This window comes from Simochromis diagramma, unplaced genomic scaffold, assembly GCF_900408965.1.
Source record: "Simochromis diagramma unplaced genomic scaffold, fSimDia1.1 OVJJ01000483.1, whole genome shotgun sequence".
NCBI classification, from domain to species: Eukaryota; Metazoa; Chordata; class Actinopteri; order Cichliformes; family Cichlidae; genus Simochromis; species Simochromis diagramma.
In genome coordinates, this window is record NW_024386835.1 from 3,386,112 (window position 1) to 3,409,647 (window position 23,536).

The 23,536-nt window shown below is 42.8% G+C and overlaps 2 protein-coding genes across 5 annotated transcripts; one reads left to right on the plus strand and one right to left on the minus strand.

Annotated features, from left to right (window-relative positions):
• The first annotated feature begins 2,657 nt into the window (after positions 1 to 2,657).
• mmp19 (matrix metallopeptidase 19) lies at positions 2,658 to 7,332 on the plus strand. The gene is made up of 9 exons (XM_040028921.1): positions 2,658 to 4,080; positions 4,261 to 4,346; positions 4,506 to 4,636; positions 5,120 to 5,332; positions 5,420 to 5,665; positions 5,834 to 5,959; positions 6,144 to 6,308; positions 6,403 to 6,530; positions 6,632 to 7,332. Exons 1-9 carry the CDS (start codon positions 3,973 to 3,975, stop codon positions 6,860 to 6,862), a joined length of 1,434 nt encoding a protein of 477 aa, XP_039884855.1. The 5' UTR covers positions 2,658 to 3,972; the 3' UTR covers positions 6,863 to 7,332.
• Positions 7,333 to 7,643: 311 nt separating this feature from the next.
• Positions 7,644 to 20,677, minus strand: LOC120731737 (transmembrane protein 198-like). 4 transcript variants are annotated; one of them, XM_040028923.1, is made up of 6 exons: positions 20,097 to 20,674; positions 16,767 to 16,849; positions 10,080 to 10,328; positions 9,319 to 9,894; positions 8,848 to 8,996; positions 7,644 to 8,733 (listed from the first exon to the last, which is right to left on the minus strand). In XM_040028923.1, exons 3-6 carry the CDS (start codon positions 10,225 to 10,227, stop codon positions 8,584 to 8,586), a joined length of 1,023 nt encoding a protein of 340 aa, XP_039884857.1. In that variant the 5' UTR covers positions 10,228 to 10,328; positions 16,767 to 16,849; positions 20,097 to 20,674; the 3' UTR covers positions 7,644 to 8,583. The 4 variants fall into 4 exon arrangements, with proteins under 4 accessions (XP_039884857.1, XP_039884859.1, XP_039884856.1 ...); XM_040028925.1 differs by lacking the exon at positions 16,767 to 16,849 and having other exon boundaries at positions 8,919 to 8,996; positions 20,097 to 20,677; XM_040028922.1 differs by lacking the exon at positions 16,767 to 16,849.
• Positions 20,678 to 23,536: the final 2,859 nt, after the last annotated feature.

Below are 23,536 nucleotides of genomic sequence, written 5' to 3' on the forward strand. Positions count from 1 at the left end.
GAAGTCCAGTCAACTTTTCAGGCTCTCGCGCCTACCATGAACCTGGACAGCTGAGACATAAGTCATTCTTGTTAGCTTAGTACTACTATGTAAATCAGTGCTAGAACTGAATAATTATAAGCAAAGACACATCACGTTATAAAAGTTATTACTCTAACCTAATAAAAAATGTGGATTCAGACTCCTCTGCTGGTGTAACAGACTGCCTGTGTGGTACCTGTGAGGCTATACGATGCCAACCATGCACTCACATCTTGAGACCAGCTGTTTTACTGCCTTTAATGCTCCTGTACATTTATACCACTTCAGTACACAGCGCTCTATTCCAATCATATCGCAGACATTTTCAAGAATACACATCAAAATACAATGTCAGCCTTCCATCATCTGCAATTTTTTCATTAGATGCCAAAGCAGGGTTGAATGAAATCAGGAAATCTCCAAAATGAGCTAAGCTCGTCAAAAAGTATGACTAGCTGGACTGGCCATCGGGCATACCGGGCATTTGCCCGGTGGGCCGCTGGCGATTTTTTGTTTTTATGGGCCGATCGATTTTTATTTTTATTTTTATTTTGGAAGGGTATAAATAACAAAAGGTGTTGGATTGGCCAATTGGTCATGATCGACTCTGGGCTGGACCAATTACAGCCGAGGAGGTCGGATGCACCCTCCCCCTTGTTTAGCAATCTTATAGACGAAGTAAAGAAAATGGAGAACAAAAAAAGGAAAGGAGGTGCAGAAAAAATTAGGGCCAAAAAGAAACAAGCCCTTCAGGCAGACGCTGCCAAATGTGTAAAAATAACTGAATTGTTTGGCGGTAGCTATGGCATAGCTTCCACAGATTTAGCAACATCAGCAAGTGGTGGAGGCCAGCAGGTGGATAAGGGAAAGGGGAGGCAAGAGGAGGAGAGACCCGAGGCAGCCGCCGGTCATAGTGGCAGAGGAACTGAACTTCAGGTAAGAAGTTATGACCTGCTGTCTATCTGTGTCAGATATAAACAGATATAAACAAGTTTAGTTGTAGTTTGTTTTCGTTGTGCTGACTTTTTACAGTCGCTTAGAATAACTGGTACTGCGTACTAGCTAGCATGACGGAGTTTATATACTGCTGGGCGGGTGCTATGAAGTTACTGATAGTAAATTTTATTTTATGCTTAAGGTTAGTTTCTCAAACTCCTCAAAATCTTAACAAATTGTGCCAATCCTTACATGTTGCACCAGGCTGATTTATCATCAAAAGTGGAGAAGTCTGTGACAGAGGAGACAGAAGAGCAGCAGAGAGAGATGGCGCAAGAGAGAGAAATAAAAGAGCAGGAGAGAGAGATGGAGAGATGACTTTATGTCATCCATGAGGGATGCATTTGACATGTTTCACATATTATAGCCCAACAAGTTACTTATAGCAATTTAAATACGAGGAATCAGTTTTTGGCAGACAATCACTTTTTGGCACAACACCGGCTATTGCAGTTAATAATACAACAGCTTCTTGCCATTTTTTGTGTTTCTCTTTATCGCTGTGTAACTGAGTTCAATTGAAAGCCTGCATGCGCTAGTACCTCTTGCCACAAGTTCCCAGAATCCTTTGCGGTTCCCCGCTGAATGACGTCACATGTTTGGTGGGCCGGTCTCTAGTCAAAATGCCCGGGCCGATTTTTTGTCCCAGTCCAGCCCTGTGCTCACGGAGGGGAAAAAAAGAAGGAATAAAACTTTGGCTGATTATGCCAAATTATTCTCTCGTTATAGAAATAGTAACATGATTTTTGTTTAGATCTGATCAGTGCTCATAGCTCACTTTAACATACAACATAGCCACTGTCTAACTGAAGCATCCCATCTTCTTTTAACAACAGCCTGTAAATAATCCGAGGAGGCCGGCTTCCCGACTTTTGGGAGAGAAATGTTGTCCCATTTACACGGCTGATTTGAATTTTAGCTGCTCAACAGTTCTGAGTCTTCTTGGTCATGGTTTTCATTTCATGGTGCTCCAGATGTTTGCAGTTGATGAAAGGTTTGCACTGCATGCAGGCCAGCACCCAGACTCTACTATTATGAAGCCATACTTTTTTTACTAGTAATGCAGTATGTTGTTTAGCATTAGCTTCCTGAAAAAGACATCATATGAATAAATGAGCATATGTTGCTCTAAATCCTGTACATGGCTTTCAGCATTGACGGTGTCTTTCCAGATTTCCAGATGTAATCTGTCAATTCCAAAGGAACTAATGGACCCTTTTACCATCAGAGATGTAGGCTTTTGATGGAGGTCAAGAACCTTGTTATCAGCTAGACAGTCCCTCTTTTTTGAGATGTGTGTCTGCCATCAAATTAAAAATGAGCTCATGTTTTTCTTGAGATCATAAATGTCTTATTTTAACCGTTTGATTTGTTTTCTAAGTTCTATTGTAGGTAAAATATGGATTTCTGAGATTTCCAAATCATCGCAATATGTTTTTATTTACATTTTATACACAATCTCAAGTTCTGTAGTTTGAAGTGGAGTTGTACAAAAAAACCTGAAAAAGATACACATGCAGCAGAAGAAATCGAAACCAAAGGCAAAACTAAACATGAGGACTTGATCATGAGGACTGGTTTTTATATCGCACCTTTCTGCCTTACTTGAACACTCAGAGCGTTTTATTGTAAATGTCATGGTGCTGAGTCTGTGGACTCAGTGGTTTTGATTATTATCTTATGTTTCAGGTTAATTCTTGTTAGGATTTTCTTGTTCTGACGTTTGATATTTGTTTTGTATTTTGAGCTCCTTTTGTTCTGTGTCTCTGTGCCTTTGCTGCTCCCACGTCTCTGTGTTCCCTCCCTGTTGCCATGTCTGATGTCTTGTGTTAAGCTCGTGTTTGTTCATACCTGTTGTATTTGCTGTTTTACTTTGATGGTCCCTGTCCTGTGTGTAGTGTGTCTGGTTTTGCTTCCCCTTGTCTTGTCAGTTCTGATTTCTCCCGGCTTTGTTTCCTTCCTGTCTCCCATTCCCTGATTGCTCCTGTGTGTATATAAGCCCTGTGTTTTCTTCTGCTTGTTACTGGTCCGTTTGTGTTTCCTCCGTGTTTCTTCCTGTGTTACCTCCACGTGTCATCCCGTGTTCCACCCTGTATGTTTTCCTGTCAGTTACGGATTCAGATTTGTTTGTTAGATTGTCCCAGTTTAGGTTTGTTCTTAGTTCCCGTCTGTCCCATCTCTGCTCTGTCTGTATTATCACCTCATGTAAATAAAGCTCACTCATTGCATCGTCAGTGCCCCCGATTGGGTCCTTTTCCCTTCAACCCCACACGACTGCCGCCGCAGCTGTGACAGTATATTTTTTCTTATTTGTGAAATTAAAGACAATAAGGAGAATCGCAAAACAACATTTTTAAAAAATGGGAAAAAAATAAAATAAAATGCAGGTCCACTAAGAATACTGTTCCACAAATGGAAATACAAAAGCTTTTATCTGTTTGTGTATTAAAGATATCTGTTCCAGGTAATACAGGTGTGGGGGTGACAGGAATGTGAAAACGGAGGGCAGGGCAAATCCTGTGGTTTAGGCCCATACCTGAACTCCAGTCATGTGTTAAGGAATGAACAACTCTGCTGTGATCCTGGATAGTGATATATCAGTGTTGCTGTGTTCAGGAAGAAGGCCCTCTCTCCACCAGCTCATAAAAAGACCAAACTAAACCCACATTACTGTAACATTTATTACATCTTATGTGTAGAGCATGCAGGCGGGGGGGGGGGGGGGCTTTCGGTCTTCCCTGACAGCTGTACAATTTAACAGCAGACATGTTGATAGTAGGTCAACTGGCTGCTCTTGTAATCCTCATTCTTCAGAGGTGGATCATCACAGCCGCGGGGCTGACTCATGCACCGGACGAGTTAAAAACCGCTGGAGCGCCAAGAGAACAAAGAGTCTGCTGTGGGACTCCGCTGAGCACGTCTCCGGAGCGCCGGCTGTGAAATCTAAATCTGAGGATGATTATGGAGCACAAAGGACTGCTGCTGGTGCTGCTGCTGCCGGTGTTCAGCCTCAAAGGAGTATTTTGCGCAGTGGTACCATGGACGGAGTTCACTGAAGCAACGGTAAGATGGCAGGTCGTTTTGTGACTTGTTTGAAAACTTCTCTAAAAGCAGACCTTTTTACTTTATCTAATCAGAGAGTCCTTATGATGTGTTTATAGATGTCTCTTTATTTTCCTGCCAAATTAGTTGATTTATCGTGGTCGCACATGACAGCTTTGTTGTTTTCTCACACATGCACAGGCTTATTTGAGGCAGTACGGCTACCTGAATGAGCCCATCGATGCACTGGACCCTCGTTACCTAGAGGAGGTCATTGAAGGCCTCAGGTAAAGTAGATTATTGCTATTTCTACAGAGAACACACTTCCAGTAACATCTGCTGTTAGATCAGGATCTGTTAGAGCGATACTCCCTACACAGAATGTGGGGTGGAGTGTTTTTTTTTTTCATTACTTTGCAGATATTTGATTTCCTTGTATTCATCAGTGTCTTCCAGAGAGTGAATGATCTGCCACCTACTGGAGAGTTAGATGAAGCCACACTGGAAGTGATGAACAAGCCCCGCTGTGGTTTGGAGGATCCTTTCAACAAGAAATTTCACAAGTACAGAGTGATGGGTGAGAAGCAAATTGTGTACATCGGTGGTTTTAACATTTACTTGCAACTGTTATACAAAATACCCAGCCAGTGTCACAATTTCCTGATTATTTTGGTTTGTTTAGTTTTTTTAGTTTCATAAAACCACGAGCAGCAAGACATCAGTGTTTCTAGTATGCTGAGGCTTTAAAGTTAAGAATATATGTATATTACACAAGACAAGCTGTCATGACCGGGTATAGTATGATTTAGTACTCGTTTGTTAACTTGTTACAGCTGCAGATTAGCATTAAAAAGCTGGATCTTTAAAGGCAACAGCTATGATGTTAGTTTAAACACACTCCTGAAACAGGCTTTTCCATGCAGTTTCAAATTCATCCACTCTACTTGAGGAGCTGACAAAATGCATTTTCAACCACCCAACTCTCCACGCATAAAGTACATAAAGTCTTGATTTCGGTTTTATTATGATGACTTAGAAACAAAATGTTCTTCTCTTTTAGGCCGCTGGAGGAAAAGGAGCTTAACCTATCGCATCTACAACTACACTCCTGACATGATCAAGTCAGACGTCAGGAACGCCGTCCGTTCTGCCTTCAAGTACTGGAGCGATGTGGCGGCTTTGACCTTCAGAGAGGTCGATTATGGCAGAGCCGACATAAAGATCTCCTTCCATAAGAAAGATGGATTCTGCTCTGTCCCATTTGATGGCCGTGGTAAGTCTTGTTTGTAAATGCATGTGTCACTAGGTCGTCTGTGACTGGGTTGCTGGGACTGTGACTGTTTATTTGCTCTGGGTACAGGTCATGTACTGGCCCATGCTGAGTCACCAGAATCAGGTATTGTCCACTTTGATGAGGATGAGTTCTGGACTGAGGGAACATATTATGGCACTAATCTGCGTATTGTAGCTGCTCATGAAATTGGCCATGCTCTCGGCCTGGGTCACTCTCAGTTCAGAAGCGCTCTGATGGCACCGGTCTACTCTGGTTACCGTGTCAACTTCAGGCTGCACTCAGATGACGTGAATGGCATCCAGGCACTATACGGTGAGTGTGTCGAGGGGGTCCTGCAACATGATTGGTGCTGTTACTGGACCTGGGCTGTCAATGTTGCACATATACAACATTTGTAAGTTTAAGGGTGATGATTCTGGGCTCTGATTGCATATAAGAAAACATGCAATCGTCCTAAAATGTTTAACTTATCTGTTTAAGGCAAACGCATCATAAGCACGTTAGCCAGTCCCACAACTCCAGACAGTCTGGTTCCCACAGTGAGCAGCCAGGGGACTGAGAACATCCCTGATCCCTGCACAGCAACACTGGATGCAATTATATTAGGTAAGTTATCGATCAGTGTTTGTTAGACCAGCTAACTTTACATTAGGCCATCAAACATGAAATTAGTTTAAAGAATGAAACTTCAATATACCAAGATTACAAAGTCGCCATGAGTTAAAAGGGTTAATAGATCTTGTTATTCAGATCGTTTCTCATGAATGGCTGTTATTATTTGTTCAATCAGGTCCCTGGGAGAAAACCTTTGCTTTTAGTGGTGATTATGTGTGGACTATCTCTGACCTGGGACACAACCCACCTATAAGAATTGACAGACTGTGGAGAGGCCTCCCAGGAAACCTAAATGCTGCTGTGTACTCTCAGCGAACCAACAAGACATATTTCTTAAAAGGTAATTGTAGTCCAGTCAAGCTACACTTCAGTTACCCACCGCTCTCTGGGTCGGAATAGTCAGCGTAAAAGGTTTGTGCTCTTTCTGGTCACAGGCAATAAAGTGTGGAGGTATACCAGTTTTGTTCTGGACTACGGCTACCCCAAAGAGCTGAAAAGGATTCCCCCTAATATCGATGCAGCCCTGTATCTGAAGAAGAACAAAAAGCTTGTCTTCATTAAGGTAGCTATGAAGAGAAGCACTTAAACATGCATCTACATCCACACCTTCTATTCCTCATTGCCTCATTTGTTTTTTTTTTTTATTTCCGTCACCCTGTGTAGGGATCAGAGCACTGGCAGTGGGATGAGCTGAAATACAACGACCTAACTTTCTACCCCAAGCCGCTCAGCATGCTCTTCACTGGAGTGCCACCCGCTCCTCATGCAGCCTTCACCTGGACCAATGGCAAAATATACATATTCAAGGGAGACGACTACTGGCGAGTGAATGAGCAGCTGAAAGCAGAGAGAGGCTATCCACTGAGCAAGAAGAAACGCTGGATGCGATGCTAGTGCTCCACCATCAGGGGGCAGCAGGTACCAAAAGGTGTGAAGCACAGGGCATTTACAAGCCACCCTAACCTCAAGAGCAGCAATTCATCGTAAATAATCACTGACCACATTAATGGAAAAGCTAGTGTGGGAACCTGTACCCTCGAGAGCAGGCTTGTGTTTGTGTGTCTCTGAATGCAGGATTGTGCAAACTTTTGTATTATATGATCCTTGAGAAAAATCAAAGCTGTTTTGTTTTTTGTTTTTCCCATTTAACATGTGTGTTGGATTAGCTGTCACTATACACTCAGTAAGACGTAATACGATGACGGGAACGTGCACTTTCTGGTCAGTTGTGTTTATGGACTTCATTGCGTTCAATGAGTAACACTGGTCTGCGAGAAAAGCACGAGACACTCACTCGTTCCCTCGTTTAAAGTGAAAATGTATCATTTTCTACGAATAAACAAGACATAACATCAACAATAAAACTGCGTCTCGGATTGCTCACAACATCTTCACAACAGTTGCTCACACAGCCACATTGAAAGGACAGAAAAAAAATATTTACTGTGATGAAAGGGCGGTCTGTCTCACATTGTGTCTGCAAAGAAAAAAAATCAGAAAACTGTGCGAGCGCCATGGCAACTCCAACCAATTGCAGAGTAGGAAATCCTCCCCATGACCTCTTTATTGCCTATGAGAAATCTGGTGAGTAATGCCGGCAGTGTTGCTAAGAGCCCGGAGAGACAAACAGTCTCAATAACTCCCCCCCCCGATTCAACAGACGACTAAAAACTGCTTATTATTAAACACATTTATTAATCTTTGACACTTCTATCAACAGGTATTTACAGATTCGGGCAACACGTGTGTAGTCACTGCAAAAAAAGATCCCAACAACGTCTGGATAATTATTTAAAAATCTACAGATCAACAACAAACATGCTTTGTTTTTGTTTAGTTTTTTTCTTCTTTTTTACTTAGCGCTACTAAGGTACTTGAACTTTATATAAATTAAATTATAAAAAGTGGACTCTAAAATCACCGCCCATTTTATTCTGATGGGAGCTACATTGCAAAAACAGAAAGATCACAGAATTTGTTAGAGTTCTGCTAGAAGATCCAGCAAAAGGTTTTTTCCTCTCTCACATCATTTAGTTTTCACTTCACTTTGTCTTACTCCACACAGCCAGGTCCTATACTTCACTTTTTCATCATACTCCATCTGAAGAAATACACAAAATAAAATTTACTGTGATGACAAGACCCCCCCCCCAAAAAAAAAAATCCTACGACCAGACGGGAAAAGGGTAAAACGGGTAATAACACGACACTTGATTGCGATGACTAACTTCTGAAGTACAGTACATGTAATGTCAAGCATTGCTTTATGATGTTCACTATCAGAACAGAAACACATCTGTCTTCGAGGCTCATTGGGCTGTTATGTGCTCAGTGAAGAGTGGAAATGGTCGACCTTTATTTTTGTTCGTGTCTGGGGTTTTTCTTGTGTTTCTCTGTGAAACACAGAAGTTGCAGTGGTTTTAGCCTCATCCTCTTACATTCTCCAGCAGCGCTGTGTTTTGCTGAACACCTGCGACCCACTGAGGAGAAAATCAGTTCAAGGGCGACAAACACCCCATGGATAGAAGAGCAGTTATTAACTTCTACTCTACATTAGGAAGACACAGTTGGAGAACCAGAGTGCATTAAGTAGTCCCTTCTTATGTTTGTGCTGCTCAGACCCTGACGACTGGCGTTGTGGCTGTGAGGGGCACCGTGGAGCCAGTGTCGTAGTCCAAGTCGATCGTGGTGTGGTTGGTGGTTCCCACGCTGCTAAGGGAAGTGCCGGTGCCCATCTGTCTGTCCCGCAGACTTTGCAGGTAGCTCTGAGGAGAAGAAGAAGAAAAACAGAGAGATTAGTGAAGCGAACAAAGAGCTAGAAAAAAGTCCAGCGTCTAACGTCTAATCGCTACCGCACGCGGCATGTTTGTCACACTGACCGGTGCCAGTAGATCCCCAGCGTAACGTTTCACTGGGGTGGGTTTACGGCGGTAAGTGCCTTCCTGCCCACCTGCCTGCTGTCGCTTCTTGGCGTCTTTCTCTCGGATCCGCATCAGCTGGACTCTCTTCTGTCTCCGACTGATGACAACTATGAGGTGAAGGGAAAGTTCGAGAGCAACTTTTATCAATTGTGAATCGTGATTGAAAAATGTGAGTCTATATTTATGAAAGTAATATAAGAAAAAAAAAATGTTAATTTTGTGAAAGTAAAAGTTTGCTATTTTCACTTCATGCGGGAAACCTAAGCTTGAAAAATTCCAGCAGTTCAGATTTAAATGATTTCACACAAAAAGGTCAGAAGATGTGATGTGATCGCCAAACTTTGCTTTCATATGGAGAGAATACTTTGATGCTAAGTTTAAGCCTTGGCTTGATTTGATTCATCGGAGGAATGAAAGCGCCACGCTTACCCTCTGTGTGTGAGAAGCTGTTGTCCGTCAGTTTCCACTGGACCAGCACTCCTATGAGGCTGAGAGCAGGCCAGATGCCCAGAATGACCCAGCTGTACCAGCAGAGCGCCTGTCCGGGTGTGAGGCGCAGGCATTCATACACGTACATTCCCAAAACCAGCATCTCCACAAAGTAATCGGCACACACTGTCATGATGGCCGCCCCAAACACAGCGGTGGACAGCATGGTGAACATCTTCTGCCACTGCAGTGTCAGCACGGCAAACAGCATGCCCGATCCCAGAAGAGCGCCCAGCGGCACCCACAGTGTGGTAGGTGTGTAGAACTGCTGAGTGACCAGCAGGGCGGCGAGAGCCAGGAGGAAGCCGAGCAGCAGGCCCGTCATGAAGAGGCCGACGCTTCGCACGAGCATAGTGACGAGGCCGCACAGGAGGCCTATACCGAGGCCGATGCCCGCGCTGGCCTCGACGCTCAGCTGCGTGTCCAGCACGTGCTCCTTGTGGCACAGCAAGAAAATGATGACCGAGCCAAACATCAGGCCAGACAGGAACATGACAGCTTTGAAACACCGGTAACCTGGCGGAGGAGGGCACACAGGAGAGACGTGTAGTGAGGAAATTAGAGAATGAAGAACTGGAAGGAAACTAAAAATGAAGTTAGGTCAATATATGACCAGAAGATAAAAACAGCAGACTGCACGTGCGCCTGCAGTCTCATGTTGCCCCAAGTTTCAAATTCTGTAAGCCAGCAGAGATCCTCACCAAAGAAGCAGTAGATGATTCCAAACAGGCAACACATGGAGCAGATGACGGTAGGGATGACATCATACTTCCTCTCTATCTCCAAACTACAGGCATCTGCCATGGCTGACCCTGCCCCCTCAGAGCTCAGTCCAGTGGGATCCGTCATCGTGTTGAACTTTGAGGCTCTGGGACAGGCTGAAAGTCAGGATAAGGAAGGCGGGGACCGCTGTGGGCGTTATCTGAAGTCCATCAGAGCAGGTGTGGTGACTGCAAGAGAAGAGAAAAGTGCCGATAAAACAAGGAAACCTAAGAAAGGGTGACCGTATCCTAGTCAGTGAAGCGTTTTTAATGCTGATTAATACTGAAAATAAAGTAATTCAAAAGTAGGGTGTTAAATCTTCGGCTCTGTATGTGCAACTCTCACTGCAACTCAATAAAACCCTAAATGTTGCAGTCAAACATCTCATTCACTCGCTCCGCTCATATGCAAGCTCAGATCTTCCTGAAAAGGAATTTTTATATGTCAACAAACTCTGGTTTCATGGTAAAGGAATTATGTTTCTTCACCACGTTTTACCGTCTCATGAAAACCACTCTTCTACACCCAATTTTTTAACACTAACAGATTGTGTGTTTAATTTTCTCTCCCCTGAGTAATTCACCCTTTCCTTAAAAAAAATAAATCACCAATCGTTTCGTGGAAAACAAAGGCACAGATTTATCTATGGGCTAAATTGGCCCAAAGTCCACTTTTGTAACTGCAGGCGACTGTTAATATTTCCCCACCACCTTCTCTTCTACTCTGTTATAATCTCTTTTCAGAGGAAGGGCACCAACAAGCACTCTTAAAAGATTATATATGCTATTTAAGCTGGCAGGCCTGCAGATCGCCACAGAGGGCTGCAGTGGGGCTAAAGACTTATGGGTGGACTGCTCTTTCTGAGGCTGCTGGCAGGACTCCTGTATGAGCTCACCGCAGCTGAGATCCGATTACAACTAACTCACGTTTCTACTTGAGACACTCAGGAACATTCGGTGCTGCCTTTTCTCCTTAATAACCAGCTCCTCTCTTTCTGTCCATCTTACCTCACCGTGTTTCACATCGAAGTTCCCCCACCTTGCAGCTGTTTTCTCTTTAACTCTACACACTTCTTCTATCTGTTCCTCAGACAGAAGAATGACTAATTTGGATGTCCTGCCTAAGAATGACTTTACATGGAAAAAATGAACTGGCCACTGGAAATTTCTCTTTTCTTTTGCAGTCTCTCACAGTTCTTCTGCCTTTTTTCCCTCTCTGCTCCTCTTCTTTCTGTCACTGAAACTGCAAAGTCCCAATTCTGTGGTCACTGAAGAAAAAATACATGATCAGTGCCACTCTGCTGGGCTTCCCCTGCATTTCAAAACTGATTAATGACTTAAAGATATGCATATCTTACTTTTCTCATAATAAAAAAACCTAATTCTCAGACTATAATGACTCCTATTTGTCAGTTTCTTCATTGGAACAGTAAACCAAAAGGAATAAGCTGTTGTGCAAATAGAAAGATTGCAAATAAAATGTTTGTTTAAAAAAAAAAAAAAAAAAAAAAGTAATGAAACCAAGCTGTGCTCTCTGTTGACTACAGCAGGACAAATAATAAAAAGGAGAAAAAAAACTTTTCTAACAAGAATGACTGCTGCGGGCCAGATCTCTGTTTACAATCATGACTATAATCTTCACATCAGCCCTCGCCAGCTTACAATGAAGGCCCATACTCAGCTCTGGGACGCAGCTATGCACAGAGGTCCGGGCAACATTGGTGGATCAGTGCAAATATGACAGCTGGTGGGCAGAAAGGGTGGTAGTGTCTTTCTTCGACATTTTTGCATTCTTTGTATGATTATGGGTTAATGCTACCTCCTAAAATTCAGAGTAAGCACTAAATTTCGAGCAGATGTTCGCGTCAGTGTGTTGTGAAAGAGGTTTAGAAGGGAAAAAATCCCTTACTGTTAGAGGCTTTTGTTTACCTCCGGCTGGGGAAGTACTACGGTCTCCCTCATGTTACCAAAGGTGCAGTCATGTGAGAGAAGGGGAAAGTTTTGTTTATGCGTGACTCTCTTTAGGTGTCAAATGAATTTGAATGAAGAAAGTTGGCTGATGCACTTTATTTATGAGTAGAGCTGACTTTTAGTGTACACTCAACTCAATGTTAAACCCAGCTGGTTTGTGTCAAAGGCTCTTTGCATTAGCTGGTGTTATTATGACACCTGGTCAGTGTTGATATGAAACAGCTGCTTCAATTTTTTCTTCTTTTTTTTTTTTTTTAACAGTTTTTACAAGTTTGATGGCTTCTTCATATTCCAGGCATCGTTACTCCTTTAAATTAGTAGAAGACTAAAGTCCTGGGTAGGTAACTGGCTCTAAACAACTACAGCAACACCAACCTGAATAATGTTTACCACGAAGATTTGTGGGCCGTTATTAAATATTATTACTTTTATAGTAATTCCTGTTATTCCACATTAAGAATATTCCACATTTACACTCACAGGCCGGACTCTGAATGAACACTTTGTCGTCTTCTAATTAGGTTTAGTTAAACAGCAGGAAGACGGCGGCGGCACTAACACGAAATAACAACCCAGGCCTCTTCCTTTCTCTCACATATCTGGTTACTGTTGGATCTCATATCTTAACTGCTAAGATAATGACTTAATTCACTCTTAAACTAGAGATCAGCTCATATTTCAGCAGGATTTTAACAGTAATCTGCCTCAGCTTCACACACATATACACCCATGTTTTACTCCCATGCCTCTGCCTCATGCTCCCTTTTCGTCACAATGGTGTCTTATGTGTAGCAGCCTTGGGAGTCATTGCCGCTGTGGGAGAATAGAGCCATTATGGGGAAAAACAAAGACTCTGAGGCCCATGCTGTGACCTCTAGTGGCACTCGGAGGAAACCATGCGAATGAAAAACGAGACCGCATAAAGATGACTGAGCGCAGCAGCAAGGACGCTGCTACATCCCAAGTCGTTTGCTTTAAGAGGGGAGCCAAGTATTTGCCTTCAGACGGCTGGTAAGTGATGAAGGGTGGTCCTAAACTAGAAGACAGAGCTATCAGTCTTAACGCTTGAACTCCCTGGAGCCCCCCCGCCAAAAAAAAAGAAGCTTACAATGCAGAATTTTCAACAAGCTGCCTGGCAACAGATTCATTAGAAGTCAACTAGACTTTGAGTCTGCAGCCACACAGGCAGCTCTCCGAGGCTGCACTTTGGCCTGGCAGCGCTTTGAGTCAGAAGGTAGCATCACTGGTTTTCCCCCATGCAGCAAAGTACTGCAAAAAGGTTAATGAATTCAATTCTGACGACTCAGTGGAAATTAAAGTGAAATTCGTTTTACAGCAGCTATTTGGGAAATTTTCAAAATATGACACCTAGATAAGCTAATAATAGGCACCAACACATACACAGGACCACCAGCCAGGGGGAGCTTGGGTGTAGTTGGACAAAAATGGGCCTTTCTAAAAACCTTTCACAAGAAAAGCCTCTTTTTAAATTTTCCTTATTTTATTTATACAAAGACATAAAGAGGTCAAATAAAATTTTACCTTGTCTTCCTATAATGCAAAAAAAAAACAAACAAATCACCCGTAACCTTAAATCTACATTTAAGGTGAAGTATAACACCTACCCTTCCTCATGGAGGGTCTAACAACAGAGAAATGAGACGCATCAGGATTTTAGGGCATTCGTGCCCGTAGCCTGAGCAGAATAAGAATGAGTGAGGACGAGCTATTTACTATCCCCCCGCATGACAGGAAGACCAAGCGGTGAATGGAAATTATTGCTGTGCTTACACGGTGGAAAACAAGGGCTTTAAGCAACAGGTTAAAAAGCTTGACGTCAGAGGTAGACAACAATTTTCAGTGTAATCATGCGACCGTGGTGTGCAGCGCTACAAGGTTAAGTTACTTTAGTTAGTGTTAAGTACATATTTTATAAGTTTACTTACATTTTCTGGGGGGGAAAACTACCCAAAGCTACTTCTGTGCTTACGTTTGATATTCGCTGTATCACTGGATATAATTCTGCTGCAGCTGCTGCTGGCACCTTGTTTACATACTTTGAATTAGGCCGTGCGTCATCAATGAAAGTAACTCATTAGAAAACAAGCCCGGAAAATGCCCTTCATATAAGTATTCTTATAAATGCTTACCATGTGTCTCAAACTGCCACTCAAAAATAGGCCCATGCATCTGTCGCTTCTTAAATAAAACATCCCAAAAACTGCCAGAAGCTCTGCTGTGACAAACCGTCAGCTAATCCAAAGTGTTGCAGTGTGAGTACAATGAGGAATTAGCAACACGAATCAGATTTCTGTAGCTTCCCTTCATTAGTTCACACAGTAAAGTCCACAATAGCTTTTAACCCTTTAAAGCACCTCAGAGTGCAGGTTTGTGGTTCCTACAGTTTTAAAAAGTCTTACTCAGGCAGACAGTGTAGCTCCTTTTATGAACGGGCCTGAAAGTTTCTGCACTGATCACACTTACAGTTATTGCTCAATCAATTCAGTTTTTACTGGAGAATCTCATATCATGAATGCCCTGAGCTTTGCTTCTCTCTGGCTCCATAAATTTCTGTGCCTCTGCTGCATGTCATTATGTCGTCCCTCCCATAATTTTATCTTTTTCCTCTTTGTCTTCTCTCTCTGTTGTAGTCTCTATTGTATTTTCTCTAGTCTCTTCTGTTTTGTCTCCATTGAGCTGGATCGGCCGCTCCCAAGTCTGCTTTTGCTGCAGATTTCTTCCAGCTGAAAACAGAAAATAGTTCCATTTCTCTTTGGGATATTGCACCATTGGAAGTTCTATACTTTACAACATAAAGTGCCCTGAAATTACTGTGAAATGCAGCTTGTACAGTTTAATAACTCTTTTGCACTTCATTTCCCTCCCTTCTTTGTGTCCTGTCTACCTCTGCACTGTTAAAACACAATGAACAAGTAATAATTCAGATCCCTTCTACAAAGCTCACTGAGCTCACACTCAGTATCAGCTGCAGCGCTATTGGAATAACGTGTTGTCCTTGGGTATCCTCCCCTTGAACACACCCAGCAGGGTGCTGTCCTGAACAGCACAGATTTGAGTGCTCAGCTGCTGGAACAGACAAGGCTGACTAAAAGTTCCCCACATAGCTAATGCGGGTGTGTTTAATCAAGGGGGTGGGCGTGCGCGATCACAGCCAAAGATTCTGGGAGCGTTTCTCCGACTTGACGGCCGGGGCCAGCTGAGAACTGAAAAACCTGCAGAGCTATGGCCTGGCCATCTGACAGCTTCACTTGGAAGACCCTACCAAGAATGCGAGATGCACTGGGGTCTCAACAGTTGTTGGTATAAATTATGTCTCCTCAAGGTGAAGACCCCAACCAGCTGGAAGACTGAGTCAAGAAAATAAAAATGTGAATAAAGCGAACTAATGTCACAGCTGGGGTCTTTAAATATGATAATACATATTGTGCTAAGCACAAAACTTATCAAAATAACATCTGCTTTAACTCTAAAGCAGACAGAGCAAGACTTCAAATGACCCACTGCTGAGCTTCCTGCCTCGCCGTAGCAGGAAACTGAGGACCACATGAGGAAGTGGAACATCAGGTTTCAGCAGGAACTGACCCCCTGTGTTTGTGACATGGACCAAAAAGGCTATCAAAGAGCTGGATTATCAACACACAAAGCTGAGGAAAAACAACGCGGCTACCTGGAAGTCAAAAAACTAGCAGTGTCTTTAGAAACCATTTCACCTGAGAAATTTGACCAGTAGGAAGTTGCAGGATAGGCAACCTTATGATGCAGCGTTAATAAGCTTGTAATCTGTCTGGCTCACGGGCTAAGCTACACATAACACTTTCAATTATGTCATAATGCCCCAGCTTACGTGATTGTGGCTACTTTCAGAAGGGGTTTTTTGCATAGCAGCTACTGCCATGTTTGTATGCTAAGAACTTACATAACGAACAAAGCACCACATGACAGTCAGTTTTCACTTTGACCAGACTTTGAGTCCCTGCGGGCTTTGCATTTCTTCTTCATATGCATCCGTGTATGAAAACAGATTAGTAGCTGTCACAAACTCTTGGCTATAGTCCTTTTATTATTCATTCTGATTACTAAGTGCCAAAAAACTAAACACACAATACACACAGAGATTTATAAACTGAGCTATAAAACTAGGGGCAAGCTATTTGGTTCAAAACCTTTAAAAAGCAGCATTTTTCAAAGCTGTTGAGGCGCAGGTAACTCAGGTCTCTCAGTGTTTTTTCACTCCATTGTACGTGAATTAACAACAACTTGTTTTTAACAACTTTCCACATATCAATCCAACCTTTCAAGAGCCGTTTTAGGGCCACATGTGAACTACGACATCAACATAAACCTAATTTTTCACTGCACAAATCTGACCTGCAACTCCCCCCCTCACTTTAAAGTTCTTCATGTGTTCTCTGCCTCGTGGTCCTGATCTATACTAAAGAGATACCTACACACGCAGGGATCCGTACATCTGTCTATAAAGAAATGTCACAAAACTCAGTGCAATCGATGCCTTTAACCAAACAATTCAGAGGGGATAATAAACTGCCTTGTGACCACAGTCTCTTAAATGCTGAGTTCAAGTTAAACAATTTCTTCTATTTGCCTCCCAAAACTGACCCAGGTCAAAAAACCAACCTCATTTTCCACAGTGGGAGGTCCCTGAATTAGGTCATCACCCTGAGGTATGGAAATGCACATTGGCAGTATTTTCGTGTACTCTGCAAGACAATAAGAGAGCCACTAGTTGAATTTCTAATTCAGTCTAAAACATTCAGTCAAGTTTATATTTTCACTGCAAAATCATTTCCCCTGTAGTCCTGGGTCCCAATTACATCCATGGCTCCCTTTTTTTTTTATATGAGCAGCAATCTAACTTTTTTCCTGCTCTTTAATCTCTCCATTTCATGCTTGCCTGATTTTCGCCTCAATAAAAGAGATCCTTAGAGAGCTATTCATAAAGAGGGATGAAAAAATCTGCAATACAATGAGCAGCCTTTTGAAGAGAGTCACATGTCGGTGGTGCATGAGTGTATACTGTACCTCAGAGAAAAAGGTCATTAACACAGTGAAAATACACTAACGTGTAATGTACATTCATCAACTGTGCTGTGGTAAGTTAGCACTGTGAGTGCACCGTATGTGCTGTAAGGAGGGGCGGGTTCACAAACGCTCTATTAACGTCTGTGGTGGGGGAGCAGCGTTTAGCAGGCCGTGTGGTGGAGTCTGATGTCCATATGTTAGCGCCAGCGTGGCAGTGTATGAGATAATATAAGCGGCTGATGAACAATGACATCCAGGCCGGAGGCTAAATATAACCTCCAATCGTGAAACTTTGAAAAAAGGCCACTCACTGAAATGTAAAGAAAGCCCAGTACAGAGGAAGGGACGTCAGAGCGTAACACAGCAGTGGTTCGGACCTCCAGTGCTGTGTCTATATACAGTACGTCTGCAGCACTTCCAATGCAGCTCTGTCATTTAGAGCAGGCCTTTAACCCTCTCTGTATAATTCCAGCCTGCAATAATTGTACCCCCTACAGCGCCGTCACAAGCCGAAAATATCACACGTCCTTCATTTTCCCCCCAACTCAGCACCACCCTCATGTCACAGCTATAGCACAGAGTACTTTAAATAGTTTTTGGATGTTAGAGAATTCAGTTCAATTCAATTCAAACTATACAGCTCCGAGTTACAATAATGGCTGCCTCAAGGCACTTTATATTAAAAGATAGAGACCCTACGATACGATAATACAGGGAAAACCCCAACCATCCAATGAGCACCTATGAGCAAGCACTTGAAGACTGTGGGAAAGAAAATCTCCTTTTTAACAGGAAGAAGAACCCCCTTCAAAATTATGGTCTTTACTTCTTTAAAAGCTACATGTAACACTCAGTTTAGCTTCGTATCAGTACAAAGGACAACGGTTAGAGTGAAAGAAAATTGATGAAAACGTGATGAAATGCAGTTTTTTTTCCTGCACTGTAACAAAGACACAATATATACCGAGCCCTGGGTTGCCCCTCATTCATCGGAGTGTAAGTGTGTGTGTGTGTGTGTGAATGTTAGATAAGGCGCCTAGCCATAGAATAAAAAGCTTGGTGAATGTGTATGTGAATGGGTGAATGAGGCTTGTAGCTTCAAGTGCTCATTCTTTGCCCTCGTAAATGTAAAGCAATATTTTTGAATAAAATCTAACTGAAATATATCAAATCGAGGGTTTATTTTCTCATATAATTAATCATTTAGGAAAACATGACTGACATAAACTAAATGTATACCAATCAGGTACATTTTATTTGACCTGATTCCATTGCATTTGATGTTTTACGTTGTCGTTATGTAACACAGTTGCATGGGAAAATCTACATGTTGTCAAATGATTTAAATCAGCATTTTGGCCATAAATATTTGTGTGCGTGTAAAGGTCCATTTAGCCCACATCTATTTAAATTGCACTCTGCATTTTTGCCTTACTTTAGTACTGAAGTTTTCAGAAATACACCTTTGCTGTAGTTTCCTAGCAGCTGAGGGAGTCACGGGTACAGAGTACTGGGGTCAAGCATGTGGCCTGACACACTAACACATGTCTTGAAAATTTCAGAGGTGAACTTTTCTAAATAATCATCATCCAACAGCATTTTGGATGTACAAGTGTATTTGTGTTTCTTGTTGCTTAAATGTTACTTGGCAATGTGCTGTAAGACATTGCATTTGGACATTTAACTTAGATATTCCATCTTTAGCAAAAACATATCTCATATAGGTTTGAAACTGCAGATAAATAAAGACGGGCAGCAAGTCAATGCTTTAGTCAGAAGAATAAAAACCAGCCTGTGGTCACTTTGAGAGAAAAAATGTAACAACACAGACTGTAATCTACGTCCTACCGAGATGTCAAGTTAAAGATTTAAATGTGCATACACTCACTCCAAAGAGTGTTTGACATTTTTCTGAAATGTCACCTTGTGTTTCAGTGATTTTAGATGAGCAAGCATATTTTACTAACATCAAAAAGACAAAAACTGAGACCCATGCATCCACGCTGACATCTGCAGACTGACTTTCATCAGCCCCTGCTCTTCGCGCTTCCTTCTCCTCCTTCCCCAAAGCAGGGAAGGGCTTCCTCTCAGCCTGTTCAAAGGAGTTTTTAAAACCATCTGATGCAGGCTGAGGGAGAAGGTCGTGTAGATGGCGGTGGGGGGGTGCACGGAGGGGCTGTAACTGCAGACTGTGGTCCCCCAGTAAAGACGGGACCTGAAGGTTGTCATCATACTGCCCAGAAAAACCAAGAGGCACTCCTACCCTGGATCACACAGCAGAACCACAGGGCAGGGCTCTTTGCACGCCATCCACAGGCATAAAAAGATGTAACTATATAGTTATCCTTGAATGCACGCTGGGTGGATACAAAAGAAGGTAGGGTGCTGTTACAAACCACCTGTGGCTCTCACATAAAACCCGGATTAAAAGCACAAATCAGCAGCGGTTGATAACTTCAACTAAGATCTTGACTTTTATTTCTCCCCCCACACACAACTTCAGCATAACTAACATTGAGTTGTTAGCCTCCACTGATTAAAGCACATTACTGTGGGACTTTGGTGTAAGTGTCCGGTTCAGTGCGCACACAAAAAGCCTGCATTATCCCGGATCATTACGTCTTTGCGCCCAAAGGCTCCGGGATAAGTTGCATTACGTGCCTCAAGTTTAAAAAACTTTAAAAGAGGAGCAGCTGTAGAGCTTGGCATCGATCAGTCAGGATCTGGATTCAACTATAATCAGCCATCAACAGCTCTATCAGTGGAATATATGCGGCTATTGTCTCCATACGGCTATTAACTGAATTCAGATATCCACTGACACACTTAACACCGCAGATGACATCCAGAGTAGGCTGGCATTGTGGACGACACACACACACAAATATGTTTTAAGTTAGCCTAAAGTTAAAGTTACAAACTTACCGACGCGCCCGTGAGCTGCTGAAGCCTCAAACTTTTCTGTGACACTCGGTCCTGTCAGGCAGGAAAGGCAGCCAACCATTCAAAAACACAAAAGCAGCGGCGGTAGGATTCAAGGGAAAACCGGTTTTCTCTCCTCAGGCTCTTCCTTTTTTCTTCCCCTAACTCACAAGCTCCACTAACCCGACAACAGCGGCTGCATGGTCTTGCTCCCCGTCCCTGCCTTTCCTTATGCAAATCTCTTTAAAAAAAAAAAAAAAGAAAGAAAGAAAGAAAGAAAAAGAAAGGCTCCGACTGCAGATGTGCGGACCTTCAGCTCGCTTCCATTCTCCGGGTAGAGCCTCGGTCACTTCGACCCAACTTTCAAACTAAAATGTTCAGTTTCCGTCTCAGTCCACCTCTCTGGAAAATCTTACCAGTCCTCCCTCTCTTTCACACACACAAACACACACACACCTCCCCTCTCCTTTTCTTCACACTGAAATAAACGACACTTAAAAAAACACAAAAGAGGGGGAAAAGTTCTCCCTCTATCCCCCACCCTGAGCTAATCCCCTCTCTATCTGCATCCAGCCTCGGCAGTTTGGCCGTTGAAAAGCGGGAGGGAGGGGGAAAGGGAGTGGGAGGGTAGTGGGGCCCAGCTCAACGTTTTACTGTGGCTGCACCTGAGGGGGGTTCATGTGAATGTAAGAGAGACAACAGCGTACACGTACTGCATATAGATTACAGAGTAGTGGGTTTTAAAGGACACGCTAAACGGGAGTTCATATTTAGACAACCTTTGCAAAGGGTTTATAAGTGACAAAGAATGCCTAATAAATCATTTACTATGGATTTATGGGGCATTTAAACCAACTAACTAAACCAACTTAACAGGACTATTTGTTTGAATTAGTTACAATTACAGGGGCGTATCCAGGATTTTTTCTTAATGAGATGACAGGGGGTGTGTGTGCGCGTGGGGGGTGTGTGTGGGGGGGAACAAGGCTAGGGGGGAGGGGTTATATTTACTCTGAAATAACCTCAGTTTGGCCAGCACAGTGGTTGTTAGCACTGTCAGTGCACACTAGGTACTGAGTTCCAGTACAGCCTGGGGGCCTTGTGACTTTGCATGTTCTGCCCATTTGTGGTAGAGATGGGTGGAACGATCCAAATGTCGATAGTATCAGACTGATACTAGTGCTATAAGATCGATACTTGGTTTCTGTCCTCTAAGTCAGTGGTCCCCAACCTGTTTTGCGCCACGGCCCGACGATATTTTCACGAACCGGCCTTTAAGGTGTCGTGGATAAATACAACAAAATAAAACTAGTACCGGTACCGAAAAAAAGAAGATTTATTCATAACACACGTGAAAAGACCCAGGAAAACCGAGTTAACGAAAAAAACGATAACAACCCTGAAAACCATACATTTCACACCCAAGTCTCAACTCTCGCGGCCCGGTACCAAATGACTCACAGACCAGTAGCGGTCCGTGGCCCGGGAGTTGGGGACTGCTGCTCTAAGTTCAGCATGCAGCCCACTAAATGAAATGAAATGGGTTTTTTTTATGAAAAATATCAAAATATACTTCTGTACCAAATGCAAAAAAAAAAACCCCCGGCTGTGTATAAAAATATGTGGACAGCCATGTCTATTTTGTATAACCTATAGCAAATTTAAATTGCAAAAGCTGACCCAAAGCCTGGAGCCCGTCTGAGTTTGCATGTTCTCCATGTGTCTGCATGAGTTCTCTCCAGGTACGCCGGCTTCTTTCCACAGTCCAAAGAAAAGTGTGGGATCAGGCTAATCGGTGATTCTACATTGCCTGTAGGTGTGAATGTAAGTGTCAGTGTTTGTCTGCCTTTCTGTGTTAGGGCCCAATAATAATATCCTGGTCAAAAACAATTCCAAGACTTCTCACACTATTACTGTACACATAGTTGAGATGACTGTGTCTACATGTTGAAGTCCAAAGTGAGCATCAGAATGATGAAGAAAGTTGATATAAGTCATTTTGAATCTGTCACAGTTGTTGATGACAGATGGGTTGGTCTGAGTGTTTCAGAAACTGCTGAACTACTGGGATTGCCCCACACAACCATCTCTAGGGTTTACAGAGAATGGTCTGAAGAGAAAAAACCCCAGTGAGCAGCAGTTCTCTGGGTGAAAATGCCTTCTTGAGAAGTCAGAGGAGAATAGCTAGACTGCACCAAGCTGATAGGAAGGCAACAATAACTCAAACAACCATTTGTTATAACCAAGCAATGAGGAAGAGAATCCTGAATGCACAAGACGTTGAACCTTGAAGCCGATGAGCTACAGCAGCAGAAGACCGCACTGGGTGCCACTCCTAATAGCTAAAAACAGGAAACTGAAGCTACAATCCACACAGGCTCATCAAAATGAGACATTAGAAGATTGGAAAAGGGTTCACTGGTCTGATGAGTGTTTGCGCTACTGTGACATGCTGTAAGCAACCAGCATGTCACAGTTCAACCAGACTGCTGATTTCTGCTGCAGCATTCAGATGGTCGGATCAGAATTAGATGAAAACAACATAAAAGCGTAGATTCAATCTGCCTTGTTACAATGGCTCTGACTGCTGATGGTGTGATGATGAGTGGGATATTTTCTTTATTTTCTTGCCACACTTTGGGTCCCTTAGTACCAAATGAGCATTGTTTAAATACCACAGTCTATTGTTGCTGATGATATCCATCCTTTTATCACCACAGTGTACCAGTGTACCCATCTTCTGATGGTTGCTTACCATCAGTAGCTCAAATCATCTCAAACACTTTTCTGTAACATGACAGTGAGTTCACTGTACTCAAATGGCCTCCAGATTTCAAGAGCACTGTTGGGATGTGGTGGAACTGGAGATTCACATCATGGATGAGCAGTTCAAAACCTGCAGCAACTGTGTGACGCTGCATTGTCAGCATGGCCCAAAATGTCAGAGGAATGCTTCCAACACCTTGTTGAATTTATGCCACAAAGAAATAATGCAGTCCTGAAGACAACCCAGTGTTAGCAAAGTGACTGATCAGTGCATATCTCTTTAGTATTACAGCTGCTGCTGATTTGAATTTCTTATATATTTGCTGGAAAGCTTGATCTGTGGGAATGCATTTTGTCAGCAATAAAATAAGTATGGATACTTTCAGCTGCTCCCTTATTTCCAGTGTGGTTGCCACAGCAGATGGATCCTCATGCTTGAGTTGGCACAGATTTGACACTGGATGTCCTTCCTGAAGGAACCCTCCCATTTATCTAGGCTTGGGACTGGCACTAGGAATACAATAGTTTGCGATCCACTGACGCTGAGTTTTGTGTCTATTTCCAGCCTCGAAATGCAGATCTTTTGCATATAAGGTGAATGTGTTAACCATTAAAGCTTTAAAAAAATGGTATGGAATACAAACTACAATATTTGCATCCAAAATTTAGTAGAGTAA